This window comes from Corvus kubaryi, unplaced genomic scaffold (genome assembly GCF_017639235.1).
Source record: "Corvus kubaryi isolate FWS band 111438036 unplaced genomic scaffold, C.kubaryi_AGA036_p1.0 37341, whole genome shotgun sequence".
Lineage (NCBI taxonomy): Eukaryota > Metazoa > Chordata > Aves > Passeriformes > Corvidae > Corvus > Corvus kubaryi.
The window spans coordinates 12,604,889-12,631,402 of NW_024581112.1; the positions used below are offsets into that span (position 1 = coordinate 12,604,889).

At 39.5% G+C, this 26,514-nt stretch overlaps 1 protein-coding gene across 1 annotated transcript; it reads left to right on the forward strand.

Moving 5' to 3' along the window:
* Nucleotides 1–716: 716 nt before the first annotated feature.
* On the forward strand, nucleotides 717–26,014 carry LOC121666177 (transient receptor potential cation channel subfamily V member 5-like). Its single transcript, XM_042031384.1, has 15 exons — nucleotides 717–1,358; nucleotides 10,809–10,906; nucleotides 11,306–11,428; nucleotides 12,323–12,463; nucleotides 13,005–13,103; nucleotides 13,311–13,486; nucleotides 14,351–14,497; nucleotides 16,815–17,027; nucleotides 17,346–17,432; nucleotides 18,476–18,552; nucleotides 18,736–18,901; nucleotides 19,201–19,267; nucleotides 19,844–20,112; nucleotides 20,824–20,930; nucleotides 22,435–26,014. The coding sequence occupies exons 1-15, from the start codon at nucleotides 1,228–1,230 to the stop codon at nucleotides 22,706–22,708; spliced, it is 2,175 nt and encodes a 724-aa protein (XP_041887318.1). The 5' UTR covers nucleotides 717–1,227; the 3' UTR covers nucleotides 22,709–26,014.
* Nucleotides 26,015–26,514: the final 500 nt, after the last annotated feature.

Genomic DNA, 26,514 nt, shown 5'->3' on the forward strand with positions numbered 1-26,514 from the left:
TTTTGTAACCTCTAAATAAACCAGGAGTTTCAAAGAGATGACTCAGTCCTATAACTTTACACACTTTTCTCCCTTACCTACTGATTCTGCTTAGGTCCACGCACCCTGAACAGAATTGTTTTCCACTACAGCAGGAGTAGGAATGAAGGGATATTTCTTTTGATTCAAGGTGCAAGAATATTAGGACAAGTCTTTAGGGAAAGAAGATTAGAAATTAGGAGCTTTCTGCTTCTCTTCTCTTCTCTTCTCTTCTCTTCTCTTCTCTCTTTCTTACTTCTTGTTTTTTCTTTTCTCCCTCATAGCTTTCAGCTTCTTCACACAAAGAAGGATATCTTGTCTCTTCATTTTGATATTTGGTCTATTGCTTTGCAGACAAATACCCCCTGACTATGAATATGGTTTTTTGTACCAAAATCAAGTTTTTGTTAAACAAGAAAAAAGTTTTTGTCAAATAGAAATTTTCATCCCTTTCCTAAATGCTGGTTTTCTGGAGGAAATGTGAAGAAATAATGAGAGTTTTTAGAACATTAAATGAAAATGGAATATTGTAAAGATTACATATTAATCTACATAAACTCTTCTTCCAGTTGGTGGAGTAAAGTGGTTTTGTTTTACGTGGAGAAGGTGGAGTCTGTAACGATAATTTCTTTAATGGGATTTGCAGACAGCTGAGGTGGGAGGTGCGTCCTCCTCTCTGCTACCTTCCTAGAGCCCTGTGTCTTTTAGGGCACGTTCCCACATGTTCACTCACCTTAAAGGTGTTTTGCCTGGCTTGCTCAGCTGTCTATTTCAAAATTGCTTACATGTTGCTTTCCAGAGGAATTCAGAGATACAGAAGGAGAATGATTGCTTCTAACTTCTAGATTTCAAAATCAAAATAGTAGAAGCTTAGGACTTTGATTGTGTATGACTTCTTCTGTGCTGTACAGGGTCTTTTTGAGGGGTAGGCTGCTGGCAAGATACTTCTAAATCAGACACACCTTTGGGTTGGGCTATTTTGGAAACTAAGTGATTAATGAGGCTCAAGTATGGTCTGCTAGGAACAAGTGATTTTATTTTGTGTTTTTACATGTACTTTGATCAGCTGATGCAGCTGACTGACAGTCTCCTCTGTAAGTAACTGAGGGTGGAGGAGTGGTGACCTGCAGTGAGCCTTTCCTGACTTCTTTCCAAAGTGGGGATTGCAGGCTTTCAGGCAGCTAGACAAGAGAGAAAAAGGGACGTGATATGGGGGTACCTTTATTTGGGGAGAGCAATCCCTTCTATTCCCGGATCTGGAATGGACTAAGTCAGAAGCTGCAAGGCAAAAAATCCTGGGATAAACATCTGGATGAAATCTACTTACTCCAGCAGAAAAGGTACAGTGCACTTCAGCCTTCTTGTCTTCCCTTTCTTCTGCTGCTCTCCCTGTAGCTGATTCTCACTCTTTCCCCTTAGGCTTTTCTGCCAGTAGATAAACTTTAAACAACCTGGAGCACTCTTGTCTATCAGATTTCTTCTTTCAAGGTGGAATGCTTCTGAGTTCCAATCTTATCTGCTTTCACAGGTAGATTTACCAGGTTGCAATTGAATTACACTGAGTGCAGGACTTCAGTCACAGATTAATAATGTATTCTCTTGTCTTTCCTGCTTCATTGGTAAAGCTCACAGGAAAATGCATGAAGGTTTGTTTGTAATTATTATTATTATCATTATCATTATTACTGTCATCATTATCATTAACATTATTACTATTATTATTATTAGGAGTGTGTGTGAGGTATAGGCTGCAGTCAGCTGAAATAGTGGCACTTTTTTGTGAGGATTTTGCTTTCTGTTTCTCTAAAGTTTGCTCTAACTGTGGGATAGAGTAGGCTTAATGTTGTTGAACGTTTTGGGGGTCAGTCACCTTCTGGGTCAGACTGTGGTTGCTCAGCCCTATGACCTGGGTGTCAACAAGTACAGTGACTCCTATTAGACCTTAGGTTATCCAGAAGATGCCTGTGTCTTCCCAAGTGAACACTGAATCAAGGCTGTTTGTTACTGCTGTCCAGAGTTGCTCCTTCCACACACAGAAATGTAGGACTATTCATGGAAATACAGCTGGATCTGGTTTTCGTTGTCATTTCTGCATGCACAAGTGCTGCAGTACTCAAATAACAAATTGCTTCCAGTTGCTTGTAAAATCTGTTTTTTCTTTCGACACATAACTCTGAACATCTGTGGGGACAAAATCTATCTATACATATGTATATGTATATGTATATACACATATATGTATAGAAATATGCAAGGAAGCATCTTAAGAGGGACAAAAGTACATCTTTAGGGAAAGAACTATATAATGATCTAACTTCTGACTGAGTAACAAAGCCTGTTCCAGTTTGCTTCAGAGCAATGGGACTTAAATACACTTAAAATGGGAGGGACAATGGGAACAATAGTATTTCTGTGGAATGCTGAAGTGTTTACATTTTGGTGTGTTCATGAAAAGCATCACAGGTAACTGAAAAATAAGTTCTCAGCAGATTCTGTAAGATCCAAATGAGCAGAAAATAGAAGTCCAAATATATTAATATATTAAATTAATTATATTGATTATATACTAATAATTAATACCAATAAGCAGTAAATTGTACTATGATAATTTTTTATGATTATAACAGTATCTTCATATTTTTAAGCCAAACACATGTGGAAAGAAGCTCTGCTGATCTCTATCTAACCTCCCACTTGAAGCTGAACTATTGCCAGCAATAGATCACATTGCTTAAGCTCAGTCTTGAAAGTTTCCCAGGACAGAAACTCCACCACAGCTTTAGGTACCTGTTACAGTGCTGTAGTAACCTCCTAGTGAAAAATGTTTTTTTTCTTTTCCTAAATATTCAACCTGAACCTCCAAAATCATACATATCGATGATGTTCCAGTCCCTTGTTTACCATCTCCTGTTGCCAAGAAGGGTTTGGCCCCTTCCTTTTGGTTGCTCCCTTTCACATTGGCCATTTGATTGCCATTGGACCTTCTCTTTGCTCATTAGTCCTCGTTAGTCATGGTGCTACAGGCCCATGAACATCTCGGTTCTACTTGGTTCCATGTTGGTTCCATGTTGCTACTGACAGAGGAAAGCAGAAAAATTGTTAGTCATATAAACCCTTCTGCATAATCTTCTCTTAGATCACTATAGTGCAATCCCACTGGCCCCAAAGTTAATTTTTCTGTGTTTCTTTACAAAATTCTCTGTAAAACACATGTAGTGGGTACAATATTCACTGTCTGTGAAATCAGGGTTGCACTGGGACACAATTTTCCCTACCATTTTAGGTCTATATGTTTCCCACATGTTTCAGCTAACACAAATTAGCCTTTTCCTATTTGGTCACAAATTACATGGTGCCAATATGTGAAAACTCTTTTCCTAAAGGGGGCGGTTCTTCCTCTTATTATCCTACTCTTTCCTTTCTTGTCCCCGGAGATGCTTAGAGTTTGAGGAGAAAAGAAATGAACATTTTGCAGAGGACTGGGATGAGTTTAATTGCTTTCACATTTTTAGTTATGTACAGATAGAAAAACACAACAAGAAGACCTTCTCTGGGGACTTGTGTATGGGAACTCTTCTCATGAAACCTCTGCTTTTGTGGAAAAACTGTTGTAAACCAAAAGGGCTTTTGCTGCATCCTGTCATTTTGTGGTATAGAACTGCAGTGTTGTGGCTTCAGCTTGAGTTCTTCTTAGTGAAAATGGTGTTGGAATACATACAGTAATTAGTAGTGATTCAATTCTACTATTGTCTTATTGAAAGCCAGTGGTAAACATGTTACTATTTAGCTGGTGTTCTCTAATTGCACAAAGAAAGTCTGCGAGAGAAGAACAAGGCTTTTTTTCTGTCTGACAACTGGTGATAATACCTGAAAACTGACTCATTTGGTAGTTGTCACCACCTGGCATTGATATTCATTCTCTTTCTTTGTGTGAAACAGTTATTTGAATCTTACTAGCACTAGATCTCAGCATTATTCACAGAGAGGGATTAATATTGCACTGCATAATATTCCCCCAGGGGAATCCAGGTTCAGAAAATGCCATATAATCTCCTAACCTTATAGAGGATTTTGAGTTTATTTGGCCTTAATCTTCTGGTTTCTCTCTATTGATGACTCTCCTTTTTAAACAGCCTGTAGCTCAATGTGGAACCCCAGGGACAGAGGTCACATCTCATATGTCCTCTCTAGAATCATCTTTGGAAGCAAGATCTGGGATCTACACAGCCTGAAGCATATGAACATAAATCCTCGACATAATTCATAAAGACAGAGAACAGAGAGATAAATACTTATAAAAATTTGGGCCTGATAGAGGTGAAGAAGAATCACAGGTCTGTCACTGTGTAATAGATCTTCCAGAAATTATTTTCAGTGCAAGAGTTTCTAAGGAAACACGAACAAATTCCTCCTAGAATGTGGTTTTAGAAATTCCACCCTATGAGAATTGCACTATTCATAAAAAATAAGCAATATATAAATTAGAGCGAGTATATGGTTCCAGTACCTGTAAAATTATAACAATTATGTAGTATTTTTCCTCCTGTTATTGCCTGTATCCATAACTCTGATTGATAAATAGTAAGTAACACATTAGAGGTGCCTGGAACAATTTGCCTAACTTGCAGAGAGCTATGGTCATTCCAAAGATGCCACAATAAAACCTTTAGTTTCCAAATTCTTTGGTGGCTCTTTAGTGTCCCAGACATATTAGTGAGGTGCTTTGCTTACCCTGAAAACAAATGTGGCACAAATAAAAAAGCAGCTCAGCCTAATGCTGGTAAACTGGATTGTTGAAGAGTTGTACAGGGACACAGAGAGCCTCCAGCTTCTACATAAATCTTTCTCAAGCTGGTAGTGAATGAGATGTCCCCATAGTTTGGCTGTTCATTTGTCTAAAAAACATGACTGGGTTTTCAGCCCAGAATTTGACATAGGATTGTGCTGTCTTAAAGCCCACAATGCCTGTAAGTACTAATTAGTTCCTTTGCACCCAAAGGTGACAGTGAAATAAAGATGCCAGCTTCCAATTCCACTTAATTTATAGCTTGTTGCAACAACAGTGCTTCTGAGTAGTCAAGATGCACAGAAAAATTGGCTGAAAAATCTGCTGCTGCATGTAACATAAAATCAAAAGCATCAATAGCAGCATTTCTGATCTTTTCTTCTGCTGATACACCTTCATCCCAGTGGAAGTTTTGAGACTAATAATGGTAAATGATCTCCCTAATTTCACAAGTGCAAATGTCCTTCAGAATCCGTGTTTCCCCAGCAATGCACAGACATACACACACCCAACCTCAGCCTAAAATGCATCTCAGGCTCATAGATTCAGGAAGTTATTTGACTTCCTAAACTTGGCTATAGGTTTCCTTTTGAAGAAGAAAACATGAAATTTGTACCCTGAAAAAAACCCACCCCACACTAAAAAGCCGTTAGAAAAAAATGATTAGACACAGGGTAAGGAACACAACCTGGAATAAAACTGCAAGAAAATCCCTGTTGAGGAGGGCTGGAAGTTTTGATGCAGAATGAGGTTATACATCAGAGAACAAATTTGTTTTATGAGAAATTCAGTGATAATATATAACAACTAACAACTTCTGAACAATTAAAACAGTTCTAGCATGAGATTATTCTTATGATGGTCTCAGGTGCAGAATTAGGAAAAAAAAGAAGTTAAAGCAAGGATAATGCCCTGCTGGAAATAACTGATAAAGATTTCTACTGCTTTGTGTGGTAGATAGCTAAATATCTGAAGGGATAAGAATTCCCTATCAGTTTCTTGTCTAGTAACACTGGCAATTATTAACCTGTTTAATTTATTTTCAGAGAAGCTCTGTTTACTCTCAGCTGAAGGAGCTTTGACATACATGAGCAAGGGGTTCCAGTTAATTTGCTGAGTCTTGCTGGCGCTGAAGAAATTTGCTGACCCTGTTGATTGTCCAAGCCCCTATTATCTGTCTCCTTTTCACTTCATGCAATTATTCCCTAACTCCTTCTTTGGCATCTTGCTAGGTGATTGCTTTGATCCTCTTTCAGCTGGTTAGCTTCCTCTGAGCAGCCCTCTGCTCTCCTGAAGGCTTTCATACATTTACATGCACGTGCTAGCAGAAGGAAGGGAGAAGACGAATCTCCCCTGGCAATTTCATGATGCATTCTGGACCACGGATATTCTGAGCACAACAGGGAAAGAGGAGAAAGCTAAAATAATATCCTGCTGATGAATTTATAGCTAAGGTTAAAATAATTGCTTTAGAACCTCAGTAACTGACTCTCTATGGGAATAAAGCTTGAAGCTGGAAGGAAGCTTAAATTAAAGCAAACAATAGGGAAATTCCATATAGTGAATGATGGAAGTTGTAGAATCTGAAAAGGGAAGAATAGAAAGAGATGTTTCTTTGCATTCCTGGTGAGTTCAGTCTTGAAATAGAAGCTTCAGATTGGTTGTTGTCCAGACAGTTCACATATTTAATAAATTTCTCTGTTTTGAAAGAATAACCATAGCAATCCAAATTCTTCTTTTTATAACAGAGTTAAGACTTATTTACTAGTCTTTGCATTCTCTACCTCTCCATAAGTGAAACGAGCAGGCTGCACTCCAAAGTGCTTAAGAAGCTGTAAACCTAAAAGCATACATATAACCAGCAGAAAGTGCTTGTGAAATCTTTAACCTTGTTTAGAACTACATTTTACATGACTCCCTCAGTCAGAATCTGACCTACATTTTATCTTCTCTTTGTTTCACAATGGATTTTCAAGTGTTCCTGGTTTTGCCCTCACCTATATTGGAAAAACAGCTCACGGCTTCCCGAGCACGTCATTGAATCACCTCTGAAGAAAACTGTCCAATAGTAACGCACGATGAAGGCTCACTAAATGCCTCCACTCAGACACATGCCTTAGCTCAGTGAGAAGAACTCAGGAGCACATCCAGGTGGATACTGTAGTGGTTCTCATTGCCCATCAGAATTACTGGTTTGCTGTGCAGCTGTGCTTATCCTAAACTGATCCTCTAAGGCAACATCCAGTCTGCGTAGTGTTACAAACTTAACTTAGCTGGGTAAATCAGGAGCTTAGTATTCCTTGATTCCGTAACTGTTGAAGGGGATGAACAGGATTAGAACAGCCGCTTAACTTAGATGTGCTGAATTATCTTCTCAAGGTGTCTAGAGATGTCTGCTGAATCATTTTCTGAAAGCCAGCCTCACCATTCAGTGACATAATGGTACTTTACAGAAGCTAAGCATCTACTGTAGGCAGTTCTGTTAAGACACTTCAGTTGCAGATTTTGCCAGCTGCTGCTTTGACACAAAAAGGGGCCCAAGTAGTAAAATGCAAAATTCGTGCTGTGTTTGATCTGTCAGGAAGAAAGTTGGTTAAATATGCAGAAGTTAAATAATTGAAAATGTTTTGAAGGTTCTAAATTCAGGTGACTTCATTTAATCTTTTATATTAGCAAATTTGGTTCCCGTCGTTTTTGATATTTATATGCTGAGTACATTGCTGTAATGTATTAAAAATTAGCTGATAATTAGAACGGTATGTTTTAAATGAGAGTAAAATGTTTCCCCAATTATGAGACAGAAAATTAAACAAGAGCAAAAGCATATGCTAGAAGCATGTAACTCATGAAGCTTTGAGACATCGCAGGCAGTGTGCCATGATATTTGCCAACATTTCTGGGTTCCTCTTCTGGCTTGCTCTTTGGCCTGAGATCTCTGGCACTTAAAGCCCAGTTGGAGGTTGCTACAATAAGAAGAAATGTTTGACAATTTTCCCCTCAGTTTCCAAAAGCTGAGCATAGTATTTTTAGGTGCCTTCCTTGTAGCACCAATGTGATTTAATTAGTTTACAAAAACTTTGGTAATTTTTGAGAAAAAGGTACTGTGTTTGTGTCCTCCCATGTCATCTCTTGCCCAATCCTTCTTTCTCTCTGAGGTCATTTGAGGGACAAAGGCCTACCCAGTAAAGCATCAACATACTAATTGTAGCATTGTTTATACTATTGAAACCCCACCTCTTTCCCACTTCCTGCCTCTGTAACTTATATTTTCCCGGAACACAAAGTCTTTCTCAGCCAAAATAGTGGCAGAGGTGGCAAGCTGACTTTACTAACACTGAATCTTATGACTTTTGCTTGGAGTTCCTCTTTATTTAGTTCCTGTTTGTTTGATCCTAGATGCAATCTCCTCATCAAATCATCTTGTCATTAGTTACTAATGAAACTGACGCATGAGTAAGCTATAGAAGGAATACTTCCCTAACTAGGAGTGTGAAGGACACATAAAAATATCTCAGAATGGCTCCCTGATTTGTTGAGGATGGTTCTTTTTATCCTGAATGTTTTTATTTCTCCTCTGCTCTTCAGGGGTTTTCTAGTTTAGTTTCTAGTAACTTAGATAATGGGGTGTTTTTGGTGACAGGAAGTGCTCATTTTGTGGAATGATAAACATGATGTTCAGTTATGCTTCTATTACTTGTAGCCCATGTCCATTAATTTACACTTACACAAATGACTTCTACTGATCTGTGTCATTCTGATATTTTTTGTTTTGCTTTCTCCCCCAAGATTTCTCAAGTGCCTAAAGTGTCTTTCCATTACAAACTAGAGCAGAAATCTCACATTTCAAGTGGGTTAAGTCCTGAATAATGGCATATCATTTTTTTTTAATTCAAGATCCTGTTGTCCATAAAAGAATAATTTAAAGCACAAAATGAATATTCCTGTAAGGCACAGAAATCATGTTGCCTATTTTCCTATTGTTTTATTGTTAAACTGTCCTGCACTTACGATGCATGAGTTATAAGAAAACATTTTTTGCAATGGGCCATTTAAATTCTCCGTGTCTCTGATGTGGGTTTTATTGTGGCTTATAATAGCGTTATATTCCCAGGTAATGTATTCTCACATCAGTGTTGCCATTTAATGCAAAGCACCTATTGCTTTATGGAGTATTTACCCCCAAAATCTTGTAACTAAATAATACCAGAATACATGGAACATCACCAGGAGGAAGCATTTACTGTATCTGCAGGTAGATGGTTTGACTAATGTGTTTGTCCCACATGTTTTTTGGGGGGTGTGTGCTTAAGACAACTATTGGCAGTTGTTAGATTGTAGTAAAGGGATAGACAGAGGCTGGTAGAAAAATGAGGGCTGGTGTTATCCTTGTTCATATCAGCTTGAATTTGTCATTTTCTACTGTAATCCTTTGACTTATTCCACATCACATGCTACAGCTTGACCTGAGCCATGCTAGATAATTAACATCAAATTAAACATCTTTACTAGAAAATAGCAGGGGTGAGATAAAAGCACAAAATTTTAATTTAAACAAAGACCTAAAATTGAAGTCTTCCTGTTGGGAGAGAGGAGTCTCTTTCTATTTCATACTGAAAACTCATGAGACATAAATTTTTTTGTTTGGTTTGAGTGTCTTTCCTCCCCTTTTATCTTTATCTCCTGACTATGGGATACTTATAATTCTTTATTTGTATAAAATCAAAAAATCAAAAAGCCCACCCCAAACCACTTTTTAATTTATGAATTACAAGACAAACCTGAAAATATTTAAGGATAACAGAAATATTTACCTCCATTTTGTAGACTTTTTTTTTTTTTTTTTTTTTACTTTTGTGTGGCCAACTCATGATTTTGAGCATTGGCAAAGCTTGTTTGGATGCTGAACGAACATTGCAGGTAACTGTCTTCAGGTGTTTATGCAAACTGATAGGAACATCACCCGAGCCTTCTCTTCTCCAGGCTAAACAGTCACAGTTCTCTCAGCCTTTCCTCATCTGAGAGATGTTCTATTCTCATAACCATCTTTGTGGCCTTTTGCTGAACTCTCTCCAGTTGCTCCATATGTGTTTTGTACTGAAGATCTTAAGACCTGGATGCAGGACTCTAGGTACGGCCTCACCAGAGCTGAGTAGAGAGCGAGGATCACCTCCCTTGACCTGTTGTTTGCTTCCAAAGACCTTGCTGTAGTGAAGTTTGGTGGCTGTACTTATAAATTCTTCGTCAAGCCCGAAGGATATACTCAAATAATGCAGATCCTCATGGAAGACTCAAGGACATGCTTCAGCTATAAGTGAACCACTCTGTCTGGAACTTGTTTGTGTGCGTGCTCTTTCCCAGGGCATGAACACATTTCAGTTCTTAAAAATTTCCTCAATTCTCTCAGCACTAGAGAAAAAATAGTATAACTAAGCTGTCAAATTTTTCTCCATAACTTTGTATATGGAAGAACGACATTTCAGAGCTTAGTCTCTTAATTATAGAAAGTGTTGCCGGAACACAGATGGAATTCTTGTTTGCCCTTTTCTTTCCACTATGGGAGCAATTCAGATGATGACCTTTCCTTAATTTACTGTGCTGTGTGAAGAAACAACTGTTTTTTTCTGGCTCCTGAGATAACTGCCTGCTTGCAGGAGGGCTTCAGTGACCCATCATTCACTATTTCTGTGCCTCGTAATGTGAGCTATAAAAACAAGAAACATTTTGGTTGTTTCCCTGTCTTTCCCTCTGCTGCCACCGTACGGTTCAGTGTCATTAAGCCCAGAGATGATGAACCTCAGTGTGTTTTTAGAATAGCACTGCTCTGCTTTTTCCTGTTCTTTTTTTGTGCCTTCAGAGAATACCTCAGATGGCACATGTGCATTGGTGATTTTTCAGTGAAAATGTTCAAGATAAAAACTATCTCGAGCAAAGGACACGCTAGCTCTGGAGAGAGGCACAATGTGTTTGACTTTCTTCCTTATCAGCCGCTTTTTCTTGACTACAGGATCTGGGAATCCCCACTCCTCCAGGCTGCCAAAGAGAATGACCTTGCTGCCATTAGGAAACTTCTCACTGATGGAACATGTGATATCTATCAGAGAGGTAACTGGGATTACTCGAGAAAAATGGTTTTCCGTGCAAGGCAAGAGCTTCCTACGATGAGTAGCTTGTAAGTTTGCTAAAACATTTGCATCAGCAGAGTCAGATGATGACTTAAATTGGTGTCAGCAACTTTGCAACCAAGTGAGTTTTCTGACTTGGTTGTGCTCATTTGCTTCGTGCCTGCGGTCGGCCATCAACTTACAAACACCTGAAGTTTCTGCTCAGTTTTCAGATTTTGTTGAAGTGAAGGACAGAGACTGTGCAGTTTTGTGACTGTACCAGGCACTACTGAAGGGAGGTCATAGCACTCCCGTAATTTCCCACCTCAATAAATCTATTTCTGCTTTTGTCCCATACAGTTGAATGTCTTGACAATTCACATACTTCTACTCTTTTTAGGTGCTGTGGGAGAGACTGCTCTTCATGTAGCTGCCATGTATGATAACTTGGAGGCAGCAGTGGCTTTGATGGAAGCAGCTCCTGAGCTTATCAATGAGAGGATGACATCAGAACTTTATGAAGGTAATATCACTGGGGAAGAGGATGGGCAGGATTCCCTGAAGGGGGGGAGAGGAAGTACTACCTGCACTTTTAGGAAATTGGCTTATACTGCTCCTGGTTCAATATGTTGCTAAACTGTTACACAGCTAAACCAACATACAAATGGCTTCTGACCTTTCTTGGAAGGTGGAATTATATTAAACTTGAGTACACACATGTGCAAACATGCAAAGGCCTCGACGAGGGAATTGCAAGGGATTGGAAAGGCACTGCAAGGATATGTACAGTTTGCTTTCTGACATACTCGTTGGTAAAAAAAGGGATATCTGCCTAACCTCCCCTGGAAGGAGAAAAAGTAGTTATTTGGTTGAGAAAACGAGGAATGTGGCCACTGCTTTTGAGGCTAAACTCCTATCCAGATTTTAAAAGAATGCTTCTGGTTGAGTACACAGAAATTCCAGTCTGAATCTCAAAGCCACTAAAATAATAATGATGGGGTTTTAAAAATTCTAAAGCCTAGTTTGAAGGATTAGAGGAAATCTTTGGGAGTTTTTTCTTGACCTTATCTTCATTTCTTATGAAGGGAAGTGTAGTCAATCTCATAACTTTCTGTTTGCTTCCCAGAAGAATGTGGCAAGTCTTGATTTTCAAAAGGAAAAAAAATCTATAAAGTGCACTCTGTTGGGGTTTTTTGGCAATTTGTAAAGTCAGTTTTAATAAATTCATGAACAGATTTAAGTAGAGTGGAACCTCTGGAAAATCTCTAGGACAACCCTTTGCACAAAACAGGGATAACTTCAAAGCTAACTCCTTTAGCTGCTGTCCATTTACCATGACTGACATGTGAACTGGGGGCTGCCGATCAGCCTGCAGTTGCTTTCTTGGGAGACAAGGTTTTGTTTCTGTCTCTTGCAGGGCAGACGGCTCTCCACATTGCAGCAGCCAACCAGAATACCACGTTGGTGAAGGCTTTGCTTAAGAGAGGAGCCAATGCCAGCACAGCAAGGGCCACTGGGCACTTCTTCAGGCGCAGCTCCCAGAACCTTTTCTATTTTGGTACAGCCTTAACTTGTTCCCTTGCTGCCCTAGGAGGAAACCAGCAGAGTAGTGAGGGGGAATGGGGAGGCTTACTGTAGTCTCCATGTAAAGTGGATAAACAGGGGCTCCTACCTCCAAGTGTCGTCAGACACGCACCTTTTAGCAGACAGTAAGACTTCCTCTGAGTATGTAAATGTTATGTAAATATAAATAGTACACATTTTATAGATTTGCATGTATGCAAATAAATGCATATATTGTATAAAAATTGTAATTTAGTGTCTTCCTAGCAGCAAATTACTTGTCAATCTTCTTATGGAGGTAAACCCCTGAGAAGAACATTTCTTCATATTAGTGTTTTGCGGGACAGGTCTTTTTAACCTTTTTAACCTTTCTGAGTACTATGAGGAGAGGGGCAGGAAACTGATAAGTTCCCTAAAGTAAGTCCTCCTTTCATCTCCTAAGGCTTCATAGCATGGATAGCTTTCCCTCAGCATCATTCAACCTCTTCTACCTCCTGGGTTCTTAACGTTATTTCTCCCCATTCCTTTCATTTCAGGAGAGCATGTTTTATCATTTGCTGCCTGTGTGGGAAATGAGGAAATTGTGCAGCTGCTCATTGAAAATGGAGCTGACATTAGAGCTCAAGATTCTCTGGGTATGTGCTGTGGGGCTCAGTGAATTGCATAGAGTGGATCTGGACATTTTAATTCAGACTGTTGTCTGTGCATACAAATATTCTTCTCTCACTAGAAACAGCTGTGGGATGAGGGATATGAGGAAAATAGAAGCCATCAGTCAATTCTCAATCTTGGCACAGGGCTGGGCTATTCCAGATACTTTATCCAGTCTGCTTCCTTCATAGGTAACACTATTCTTCACATCCTGGCTCTCCAGCCTAATAAGACGTTTGCCTGCCACATGTACAGCCTGATACTTTCCTATGACAGGAACAAAGAGGGACCAGGGTCACTTGAACTGATTCCTAACAATGAGGGACTCACTCCATTCAAATTGGCTGGAGTTGAGGGCAACACTGTGGTGAGTTTGTGTGACACCGGTACCTCGGTACAAAAGAGAAATGGAGACCTTGAAATAACATCATTCAGAGCAAGGGAGTTTGTGCATGTTCTTAGTGGGTAGAAGATACATAACAAGATTTTTTTCCAGAAGTCTTATGTAGGTCCCAAAAACCCTTTATAAGAAATTTCTTTATCTTAATGAAAGAAATTAGTGCTTAAAGAATAGATATTTTCCCCCAATTTTTGAGGCATTTGAGTTAAAGAGGTATTAACAGACAGATTTAGACAAAGCAATTTTTTGAAAGGCTCACTGAAATTATTGTCTTGGTTGTCTAGATTTCATTATTCTAAAGGTGACACATGGGAAACCTCTTCAGGTATCCACAGGCATTTATTAATAGACAAAATCTTAGCATTTAATGTAAACCCTCATCCTTCCACTCAATGAAAAGCAAGGGTGGTGTTTCTTCTTTAGATTCACAAGGGACAGGATCATTTCCCTTGTCACACGTCTCTTTCGAGAACTTGTAGAAGAGTATTAAAACATTTTTTTTTCTAATCAACATGTAATTCCATCTGAAGTCTATTGTCAGGAGGTATAACTGTGTCAAGTAACTTTAGCAGTTTGATTAGAATTTAGAGTAAAAAGCACTCATCCTTTACGTCAAGCATGAGCTAATAATCAAAGAGGAATCAGAAAAATACCTTCCACTTCTTAACCTGCTGTAATTGTTCCTGGGAGATATGGGAACCTCAACAGCTACCAAGTTCAAGGAAAATATGTCATAATTAAGGGTTTTTAAGAACTTTTTTTGTTCTCATTGCAAAGACATGATATACTGGAAAGCTTCTGATATCCTTGTCTCCCTTCTTTTCTCCTCAGATGTTTCAATACCTTATGCAGAAGCGGAAGCAGAATCTCTGGTCCTTTGGCCCCTTGACCACTGTGCTGTATGATATCACAGAGATTGACTCCTGGGCTGAAGATCAGTCCTTCCTTGAGCTCATTGTATCCACCAAGAAGAGAGAGGTACCGTGGGCACCTTATGCTTTCTGTGTGCAAACCGTGGGGATCATCAATGGAGAGGAATGATGAGTTCGAAGGTTTGAGCTCACTGATATAATCCATAGAGCAAGGACCTTGTACCACGAGCTGCAGAGAATACATGAAGTGTAGGGGTTTATTAATGATCTGGCTACATCTGATGCTTTATATACAGTTTCTTCTGAGGTGTGAAAATTACAAGTTATTGAAAGAACAAGTATGAACAAACTGCAGAAAAGGGTTTTCTCTCACTAGGCTCAAAGATACACTAAGAACCTGTAGAGTAGCTCTAGCAAGTATCTTCCTGTACCTATGGTACTGATAAACTCTCACAATGTCCCTGTGAGACAGGAGTGCATTCAGAAATCCTAAACTGGAGTGCGTTTTGGAACCACTCATTGTTATTATTCCCTTCATTTAATGACAGGTTATGACTCAAAACAAAGTGGGCAAATTACCTCTGCTGTAGGGTCAAAAGCCCTATAAAGGGATTAATAAGACAAAAATAGCAGAGTGTAATGGCAAGCTTTGATAGATCTCCGTAGGACTTTCAAGGTACACAACCCTATCAGTGGTAATGACCTTAAATAATCCTAACAGGACAGGAAATGAATCAGAAGACACTTCAATTAGCACAGTTCTGCCCATCCTGTATTATTTCCATCTATCAAAATTTTGTCAAACCCTTCTAACAAAAGTTTGAGCTTCTGGAGAGCTTTGCTATGGAGCTGCTGTCTGTGGAGGTCTCATTTGCTCTTACGTGAAATCCTCTAAATTTCTGTAAGTGGTGATACATATGGAAATCCAGAGAAAAGCAGTCCATGTCAAAAAATAGAACCAGCTTAAAAGTTGTCCACTTTAGAAGACTAAACCATAATCCTAAAAAAAAAGCAGAATATTGTGCCTCACTCTTATCCCAAAACGTTCATATAGTGCATGCAGATCCAAGAATCCTAATTTCAGAAGATACGGTGTGCCCAAATATCAAGAGGTATAACAGTCCATTTTCCAGAATGCTCTTACATATGTGCATTTGCACTTTTTTAATGCATAACTAGTAATTCGTTTTTGCATTTGATATGTTTGGCCCAAAATGTTTGCTGTCTCCTCTAGAAGAATGCCGTGTGTGACCCCATCCCATCATGCCCTCCCTGTTCAATATTGGACTAGAGGAGCATCTTTAACCCCCAGTCAGAAGTGGGTTCCTCTTGTATTAAGGGGAATGCATATACACAGAGGTATTAAGATGTATTTTATGATCTTGAAGTGGAAGAAAAGTAAAAGAAATAGAAGGGAACTAAGCTACAGGAAGATTATAGTAAGCTTCAAACTTGTATCATCCCTATGAAAATGAAATTTACTCTCCTATGCAAAGAATTCGAGAATACTGGCTCCTATAGAAACCAGGACACCTATAGGTGGATTCTCTCTCATGCAGTTTTAATCCTTTAGGATATTTCATAGGCCATTCAAGAGTTTTGTTAGAGTCATGTCCATTTATGGAAACATTTCTTGCACTTTGCTCACTCAGCAATTTTTGGCTGACTTAGAGGAAACAGGGCATTGTAGCAATAGAAGAAAAACATCCAGAGTGCAGTAAGAAGTTTTTCTTTAAAGTAACCCAGTCACAAAAATTTGACTTACTTTACTTTCTTGCTTATTGCAATAGTCCCCTAAACAAACAATAGAAAGTGAGTCTAGAAATATTTAATAAAATGTGTGGCTCAGATTCATAAGTAAGTTATAAAGTACACCTGTCTCTTCTACTTATGCTCTGTCAGTCTTCTAGTATAAGCTGAAGGCTTGATATAGATGATTCAGTTAATTATCACCCAGATAATAAGGCAGAAACTTAAAAGGTAGTATTTTTACATAAGCCATAGAGCATTAGGCAAGTACAAATATCTTTTAGAAAAATGTTTCTGTTTTCTTATTTTAAAACATCTGATAAAAAAAACTTGTGTTGTTTTACTAACAGGAATATTCTGTCATCCTCAGTTCTATGTTCCTACACAGAGGACAAATTTATTCCAGTATCTAACATGCTTTTCTTGTACTTCTCACTGGTACTCAAAAGCTGTTCTCTGCAGGATATATTTCTTTTTTCCAAAGCTCTTTATTGTCAAACTGAGCAAATCCAATGCCCACTAGAGCATTCCACTTTTGCAAAGTAAATTCAGTTTTCTAATGCCGAATAGGGTAGATGAGAATAGTTTGTTAACACCCTCTCAGGAAAATTTGTGAACGATGTTTATAAAAAATGCACTTTTGGCAAGTAATTCCTTCTCTTGCTCTTTCTCAGGCACGCCAGATCTTGGACCTAACACCTGTGAAGGAGCTGGTGAGCCTGAAGTGGAACATGTATGGTCGTCCCTATTTCTGTTTCCTGGCCTTATTCTACATCCTCTACATGGTCTGCTTCACCATGTGCTGCGTCTACCGGCCTCTGAAACCCCGAACAGGCAACAGAACCAGCAGCAGGGACAACACAGTCTATGTCCAGAAAATGCTTCAGGTACTGTGACTGTAGGGAGTCAGAGCCCCATTGGGCAATTCCCATTTAACCCACTCAACTGGAAAGTCCAAGCCTTCCCCAGTCCCCAGCTATTGCAGCTGTCCTCCTCCCCTCTTTCGGCCAGCTGACCTTTGTCAGGGAGGAATAGGAGGTGGGCTCTGTTCTCCACTGCTGGGGCTGGGGCTGGTTCCTCTGGCATTGCCAGGACTACTCATGTTTATTATAGTAACAATACGTTTTCTTCTCCCCCATCCTCTTTTTAAATTAACTTTCACTTTCTTTAAAATCTAATTGTAACTTCCATTAACTTTTCTTCAGGAGTCATACGTGGCATATGAGGATGAGCTGAGGCTGGTGGGGGAGCTGATCACAGTCATTGGAGCTGTAGTAATTTTGGTTCTCGAGGTAAGAGAAACAGTGAGCTATACAGTTTCAAGTTTCATCAAGGCAGATTTTACTTACAGACAAACATGAATTTGTGCTCACTACTTGGTAGGGCTTATTTGCTTAGGCTGAGTACTTCGACACTTCAACACAATAGATATTGCCAACAGTGTCTATTAGATGAGACAGAGAATGTGACTATGTCCTAGTAAGACTCCAGGTGCGGAAGAAGCAATTAGAAGGATTGGTCGCTCTCTCAAATACTGTCTGCAGAGTAATCCACAGTTCCTGTTAGCACCATCCATGGTCCAGCTGACTCCCAAATGTTGCTTCACCCAGTACCCATAAATATCCCTCTGTTTAGGGGTGCTGGGTGAAGTGATTTCTGTGCATAAACAGAAAAGTTTATATTTAATTAGAGATCAGTTACACTTATGGACTTGTAACAGGAGCCTTTCTCCACCATCCCCCACTTGATTTTATTATAATAGGAAATAGATTTGTGAGAAAACTAAAAACACGATAACAGGAAGAACTGAAAATAAAACAGAGCTTGTAAAGAGCTTTGTGCCTGTGTGGCGTACATCAGGCACAGTATCCCCAGCTGGTCAAAGGAGGTGGTTGTCCCCTCTGTGCTCTGCACTGATGTGACCTCAGCTTGAGTGCAGTGTGGAGTTTCAATTCTATGATATGTTCCAGAGGACAAGTCCTTCTTCCTGTGCTTAGTCAGGACTCTGGGGCTAAGGCTACAACTGGCACAGTGTGAATTATAACAAACTGCTTTGATTCACCAGGAAGGTCTTTTTTTCTTTTTTACTGAGGCACCTCTCTGCGACGTGTCTCTCAATCTGCCCAAGCATTCTTAGATTTTCCAGCAATCTCTGTCTCATCCCAAAAAGGGCCCACCTGACTCAACCATTCTGATTTTAAAGTAATGTAGAAGTTGATCCATCAAAGGAGATGTGGCTGACTCTAAGAACTTGTGAATGTTGGTGGTTGCCATGACATTTAGTAATATGATGGAAACTCTGTGAGTCCTCAAGTTAATAGGATGTCTTTCTTAGATTCCAGATATCCTTAGAGTTGGAGCAGCGAAATACTTTGGGCAAACAATCCTAGGAGGGCCTTTCCACATAATTGTGTAAGTACAGAACACTAAGTCTAATAAATATATTGTCTCTCGTTTTCCCCACTGCTCTCTTTTGCCAGATGAGTTGCTTTCTCCATGTTTTTAAAGTATTCCTTCTCTGGATTTCTTTCTCTTAATGACTTGACTGATACTTCCTTTACTGAACATTTTTTCACTGTCTCTTTTTCTTTGCAGCATCACATATGCCTGCATGATTCTGGTGACCATGGTGATGCGTCTCACCAGCACGACTGGGGAGGTGGTGCCCATGTCCTTCGCCCTGGTGCTGGGATGGTGCAATGTCATGTACTTCGCACGAGGCTTCCAGATGCTCGGACCTTTCACCATCATGATCCAGAAGGTGTGAGACACAAACAAATATGGGCTATTCACACACATCCTGACACCTCTTTGCAAATGGGGAGAACTGTAAGAATACTTTTTTCTTCCTCAGGACTATTTGCTTAATTTTGCGTTAATGTCAAATGAACAAGTTCTTGTCTGCACAGAGCATTTTAGAACTTTCACATTCTCTCCTTAGTGCAAAAGTTTCCTTTAGTCCACTCATGGTCTTAAAATCTGCAAAAAGATTTACATAGGGTGGCACTGTGACTTGGTGGAGCACTTGGGCCTTATGGCGGCTCTGTCTTTGCTCTACAGATGATATTTGGAGATCTTATGCGCTTTTGCTGGCTCATGGCTGTGGTGATATTGGGCTTTGCATCAGGTGAGTCTACAAAGAGAAAATAATAATATGTTACCCCTGCCAGCTGCTTCGGTATGAATTAAGAGTGTGGGTTTTGATTTAATCTCTGATTGCCCTCTGAATATCTGGAAAAGCTGGTGATGATGTTTAGCTTCTATTTCTCTGAGCATGGTCACTTTCCCAGTACTGATTTCTGTTCTCATGAGTTTGGTTTTCAATTCTTGCTCTTTCCAGGGTAATAGAAATGAAGATAATTCAGATAATTCCATATATTTTTAAGTCAAGGTCTAAAAACATACTGCATTTATGATATTTGTCTGTAGAAAATTAGATTAACACACATAGTTTTATCATATCCTTGAGGATGAAAAGATCACTACTTTGAGAAATAAATAAACAATCAAAGTAATTTTGGGTCATTTTATCATGGAGACCAGTGATTCTAATCAGGGATTTGTCCTTGCGTAGAAACACGTGCATGTCCTGCCCGGACTAGTTTTTTTTTTGTCAGAATCTCTTACAGGATTCTGTTATTCCTCCTGGAATGTGATTCCTGTTGTTAAACTCTCTCTTTTTCTCCCGATTCCTCTCCTCCAGCTTTTTACATCATCTTCCAGACAGAGAACCCTGAAAACCTTGGGCAGTTCTACAACTATCCCATGTCCTTGTTCACCACCTTTGAGCTGTTCCTCACTATCATTGATGGCCCTGCAAACTACGATGTGGACCTGCCCTTTATGTACAGCGTGGTGTACTTTGCTTTCGCCATCATTGCCACCCTCCTTATGCTCAATTTGTTAATTGCCATGATGGGTGACACCCACTGGAGGGTGGCCCACGAGCAGGATGAGCTCTGGAGAGCCCAGGTAATCTAGCTCAAGTGGGCATTCCTACATTATTTCAAATAGCAGCTAGAAGCCCATCAGTCTTTCTTGTCCAGCCTGCGTCTCCCTAGATGTTTGTTCCCTACGCAGGGAATCTCTTGTTAAACAGAATTGAAGTTGCATCTTGTTTTTGCAAATCCCATTTCTGTATAACTGAGAGTTAAATTATAATTATAGGGATTGACTGAGGGGGTAATGTTCATAGGAAGGCCAGGAATGTCCATTGAAAGAAGTTGGCCTGACTGTCTTGGTCAAAAGGCAAAGAAATGCAACCAGTTCTATAGCTAATCAACAGGAAATCCATCTCCTATACTTTTCTGTGAGAAAGCAGTCAGACAAATGGTTAAACATAGTCATGTGGCCACAGCGGTAAGTTCTGATGATAATTAAAGTGGGTTATTCTCTTCTCTAGCTTGCAATTAATTACCCTACTCATTGCCTTGAGGTATAAAAGGAAAGAAATTGAGCAGTGTTTTAAGATCACCACTACTTCTTCAAAACATGTCACAGTTAGACCTAAATTAGTGACTGCCCTATAAGAAATGGAATACAGACTCTATAATTTTTTTTAATTACATGAGGAGCTGTAATAAAGTACGGTATGGGTTGGTGTTCATGGAACTAATATTTTTGAAAGAGAGTCTCATTATTTTTCTAATTCATCTGAGTTTTCTCTTTTTTCTCATTCCAAAGGTTGTTGCTACTACTGTCATGTTGGAGCGGAAACTGCCACGGTGCCTCTGGCCCCGCTCAGGAATCTGTGGGCGGGAATTTGGGCTGGGAGAGCGATGGTACCTCAGGTGAGTTCTCTTGGCATGTGTATGTAAGGATCCAACAAGAAGAACCCAATGTATGGATGTTAATAACGAGCCTTTTCAGTGGTCTAGGAGTGTTTGAAGTGCTTTCCTTACAGAATACAGACCCCAATCTCTTTTCTGTCTCTGACTGATAGATAGACGAGCACTGCCCCCCTCAGAAAGCTCTGCTGTGCATTTCCTTGTGAAATCAACTGATGCATTCTCATCCAGTAGTCACATTGGGCAGACCCCAGAAACTGCACAGGTTATAAGACCTGAATTTTTCTTTCAAACTTCTTATAATGACTATCACTGAACTTCACTGCTTTGCTTGGTTGGCTGTCCCTGTCCCTGGGATGCATGAAATGGCAGAGGCAGTATTGATCTATCAGGCATTCAGAAGCAATGAGTTGCCCTGTGAATGACTCAAAATCAGAACAGGAATAATTGAAGTCAAAATTTCTTTCTCGTGTGAACCTAGTAAATATGTTATACTTCATGATGACTGTGTCAGGTGGCAAAGGCACAGGTCCAGGATTTCAGTTTATGCATTGAACTAAAAAACTGTCTGTAGTCAAGATAACACAAAATTCATCATTATTTCTGATTTTAATCAATATTTATGCCAGGTGAGAAAAGATTTAACTTTTGGGCATTTGCATTTTCTAACTGTGCCATCTTTTGCTGATAGAGCCAGAAGGGGGAGTGGTGGCTATATGAATCATAGAATCATAGAATATCCTGAGTTGGAAGGGACCCACTAGGATCATCAAAGTCCTGGTCCTGCATAGGACCTTCTGCAGTTTTTGCAGACAATTGATCCTCGTGGATTTTCAGATTTACTGGGCAGGACAAGCAGACCTAAAGTGGTGCCAATATACAACACTTTCAGTCCAAGGCATGGAATATAACAATATACTGCAAGAGCAATGTCCCAGAAATTCACTGGGAATAACTGGGAATGCCAATTATTCACTGGATGCTGTGAGAAAAGAGTGTTGCTGTGATGTAGTTCTGTCAAATCACATGGATGTTCATTATTTATTTGTGGGATAGCAATTCAGAAGACAATCGATAAGTAATGTAGAGAAGGATTGGTGGAAGTGGAGCAGTTAAGTAAAAGTTCAGCCAGAGATGAGTGACATCCTGAGGCTAGCAGCCATAGAGTATCAGAGGAGGAAAGTCAAAAACAGATAGAATAAATGAATATATGCATATATGCAAGGTCTGCAAATTGCTTACGGCTGGCAAAATGGAAAGGGCAAATCACGACCAGGAAATGAGTTAAAGGACAAGAAACCACGGGCAGACATTGGTACTGAAGTCGATGGGGATGAAGGTCTAGGAGATAACTGTGCTAGTAGCCCCTAGCATCCTGCCTATAATCAGTTACCTGTGCAGATTTTTCTGGAATGTCTGTGTCAGTAGGCCTGTTTTTTGGATGGGTTTGTTGATAAGCTGGTGCTTTCCTACTTCGTTCAGTTTATATTTTTTAATCCTCTTACAGAATTGAAGACAGGGTTGATCCCAACAAACACAAGATGATGCGTTACACAGAGGCATTTAAGGCTCAGGATAGGGATAACTATGAAAAAGGGTCAGAAAAGCTGGAAACCAATGGCGACACCCTGTGCAAGAAGGATCTGTCTGCTCTGTCACTGTCACGGAGCACATCCAGAACTAGTTCTCACCGTGGCTGGGAGATCCTGAGGCGCAACACCTTCCGCCAGCTTTGTGGAGAGGTGGGGCCTGCCGTGGACGAGGAGGTCTATGATGTCTAAGAAGCCTCTATTTTCACGCCACCAGATGGATCCCTTTTGCCACGACGACAGTTGTCTTTTACAGCTGCTCATACACTCCCCATCATGCCACACACATTCATCAGCCTTGAAGAACCCTGCTGGTGAAGATTTTGTGAGCAGTTCATGGCATCTGTGCTATGATAAAAGAATGCAGTTTTTTCTCTCCTACTTCTAAGTGTCTCTGCAATTGCACTGATTGCACCGAGCTGGTGGGCTTGTTGAGCTGTGTAATGCAAATGATCAAAAGAAGCCTGCAATGGGATTTCATCCATTTACGAAGAAGTGATCAGTAAGCCCTCTTCCAGACTGTTACATAGAGTATAATCTTTCCCCCCAGTTTCACAAAATTGCAATGCTCTCATAGCAAAGAATGACTGAAGTTCTGATTTATGATTTGGTACAGAAGAGAAAAAAACCCCAAACCCTCAAAAACCCCACAAACCCTGTAACTGATCTCAGGAATGAAGGTAGTTGTTGGTTGACACTGTGATGATTAAAAAGGACTGTAACTACTGAGCTGGCATTCAGGGCCTGACAGATGTTGCCCTCTGAAGAAAGGCGGTCTCCATTAACTGCAGTTTCAGCATTTCTGGCTTAGCAGGACTGTTTTGGTTTGGTTTGCTTGTTTGGATTTTTTATTGGTGATGGATGTTTTTGTTTGTTTGTTTTAATTTTTTGTCACATGAATGCACTTTAAGCTTTTGAGAAGAAGTGATTGCTACTCCTGTGAGGATTCTGAAGTGGGAACTTCTTTTCAGATTGAGAGAGTGTATGAGCTGGTTAGGTGACTTCCAGCAGTGTGAAATTTCAGCAGAGATATTTATCTCCAAAGTAAGCTAAAGCTGGTCTTTTGTTTTCTGTGGAAGAATAGGTTTCCGGACCACAGTTCCCTGACTTATAACTGAGCCATCAAGGTTGAGTAGTGAGCTCCTATGTAACACGGAAAGAAATGGTGAGGAGATGTTGGATAGATGAGTAAGAGCTATTGCAGAGACAGTTCAGAAACTGGTATTCTCTCTCTCTGTCTCTCTCTGAAAGTCTAAAACTATCCAGTAAACAACTGAGGCACCCACACAGATCCCTTCCAGGCATGATGCTGTGCCAGTCTGTCGGATTACCATCTGCCTCAGGCCACTTTAAGAAAAATGAAGGAATATTCAGAGAAATGGGCAGTCATTTCAGGTTTTATTTGTATCCTCAGGAGTGTGGAGTTTCATTCCAGTAGCAGAAGTTAAGCAGAAAGCAATCCACGGTCTTAACATTTCCTTCCAAGAGGACTAATAACAGCAACTTTGTTCTTTAAGAAATTAAAGACTATTATCTAGTGCTAGACTTTGAGCCAAATCACCCTGTGATAATCAAAGCAGACAATGAAAAAGCTGACCCCAGTGGACTTCTGATTGTATTGAAATATCACTGCAAACCTCTCCCACACCTTCTCACTTGCAGGTGCTGTAATGAGTATCATGATCGTTGCAATCGTATGTATTTATTTAAATGGCCACTTTCTCTTACTTGAATGTATATTTTTTTTGTGCTCCAGTGGAAGACAGACAGAGGGCTGTCACTCTGGAATTCAACTGTATGCTTTTGAGTTGACTCATGTTATTGAATTGAAGGTGTTGCCTGGTCTCAGTCATTGAAGTGCTGTCCGTCCTTCCCAAAACCTTTGGCCTTCATACTGGTGATCTTTGGAAATGGGGGCAATGTGATATGTTAACCAGAACTGTGAAATGTTGCTCTGATTGTAGATGAATTTTATTTCATAACGAATAGGAAATAGGAAGAAGGGGAGAACTGATGATTTCCCCATTTCCCCATCTTACCCTTGGCCCCAAATACAGTAGAATTTTTTGAAAACCACTGAAACACAATTATAATGGAACCATGTACTGTCATTTCTACAGAAGAAATCCCCCATGTGACAAAATAATAATAATAATAATAATAATAGTAATAAAATTAAAGGTAGTTTGAAGTACAAGCTGTGTAAGCCCTGGTTCTGATTTTGCATTCTTCTTCATTGCTATAAATACTGAGAAATTTGATCTTGCAAATTAAAGCAATACTTTGACATTGCAGGAGGCAGAACATAACTAATTTACCAGTGCCAGGCCTTTTTTTGATTTTGGTACCTGTTCTCCATAAAAAGAAAAGAAAAAAAGCCAGGAGCAGGTTTTCTTAAGGAAGTGCCTTCTTTCATAAAATTGCATCCTGTGATAGTTAGCTTTCAAACTCCCTGCACAGAACCCCTGCATACAGCAGCATCAGAACTGTGTAATTGATTTTCTGACTTTGGAATTGCATAATATAAATAGGATAGACAATCATAGAATCATAGAAGGGCTTTTAAAGGTCATGTAACCCAGAAACTGAGCAGGCACATCTTCAACTGGATCAGGTTGCGAAAGCCCTGTCCAACCAGACCTTGAATGTTTCCAGAGATGGGGCATCTATCACCTTTCTGGGAAAACAGTTCCAGTACTTCACCACCCTTGTTGTTAAAAAATTTCTTACTGGCTCCTATTGGAATTTGACTTCCAGTTTCCTAAAACAACTTGCATATTAAAAAAAAATCCTGGAAAAAGACCTTGTGCAAAAGTGGACAGAATATTTTACCAATAGTAAATTGATCCCCCAGTCTTCTGTTGATGATCAGTGATGGAGACCATTTTATAATAATTTTATATATTTATATAATTTATAATAACAGCTACAGAAGAAAATTAGAAGTGTGAAAATTCAGCAGATGTAATGGGCACACCAGTTGTTGGAAATACTAAATTTAATATGTCATTGTGGAATACTTAGCCTCTTTCATTAGGACATATATACATGAAGTGTATAATCATGTAAATCTCAGGTGATGAAGTAATGGGAGGCACTGGAATAACTTTTGAGCTGTTTCAATGCAGTCTGGCTCTGACTCAGCAATAGCAGTGACTGCCGTCACACAGAGGCAAAGCACTTTCGCTGTAATATTCTGCATGAATGTGCTGCTTCAAGATTTGCTTCAAGTTTTGTGCTTTTTGATGTACTTATATCCTAAAATTCTGAAACAGTATTGCTATTCCTTGCTGTTGCAAGGTGTCTTTCCTCTCCCTCCTAACAATATTGCAATGATTTCAAAGCAGACATTCCTCCCCTCCCTGAAAGTGCTAACCTCAAACTGTCCTCTACGTTACTGAAGTTTATGATAATGTGATGAGAATGAATGTTTTGATCCAGTTGCTTGTAGTTAAATGAGGTCTATTTTGCCGACAATAAAAATATGAAGTATCTTGACTGCTTCTTTGTGTCTAAAATAAATATCAGGAGCCAATGTTTGTGTTTTCTTCTCTAGTAGCAATCACAGACATTAGCTGGCAATTTGTCTGTGTTGTCCACACTAAATTTTTTGACTAAATCTGTTGTTCCACAGCAATCCACTTCAGATATTTCTTTATACAAAGTTCGTATAGAGTTCCAAATGCTGATTTCTGGTTCAAACTATGAACTATCAAGGCCCTGTTTTTTAAAGTCATTGAGAGTTTAGTGAAAACTGCAGGACAGGCTCTTCAGATTAGAAGCTGTATTTTCATGTTCATGGAATGATGTATGTTGGGCAGTGAGGCAACTGTCCTTGCTGTAGCTGCTTGCAATAAAATGCACATATATACAGTTTTCTCAGTAATGCACATGCAAAACAGATACAGATAACCCAATTTTATAATGCGCTGGTGTATAATCATGGTTCACTGAATTTGATGTTTACACCATTTCTTAAATTATTACTGTGATTCAAG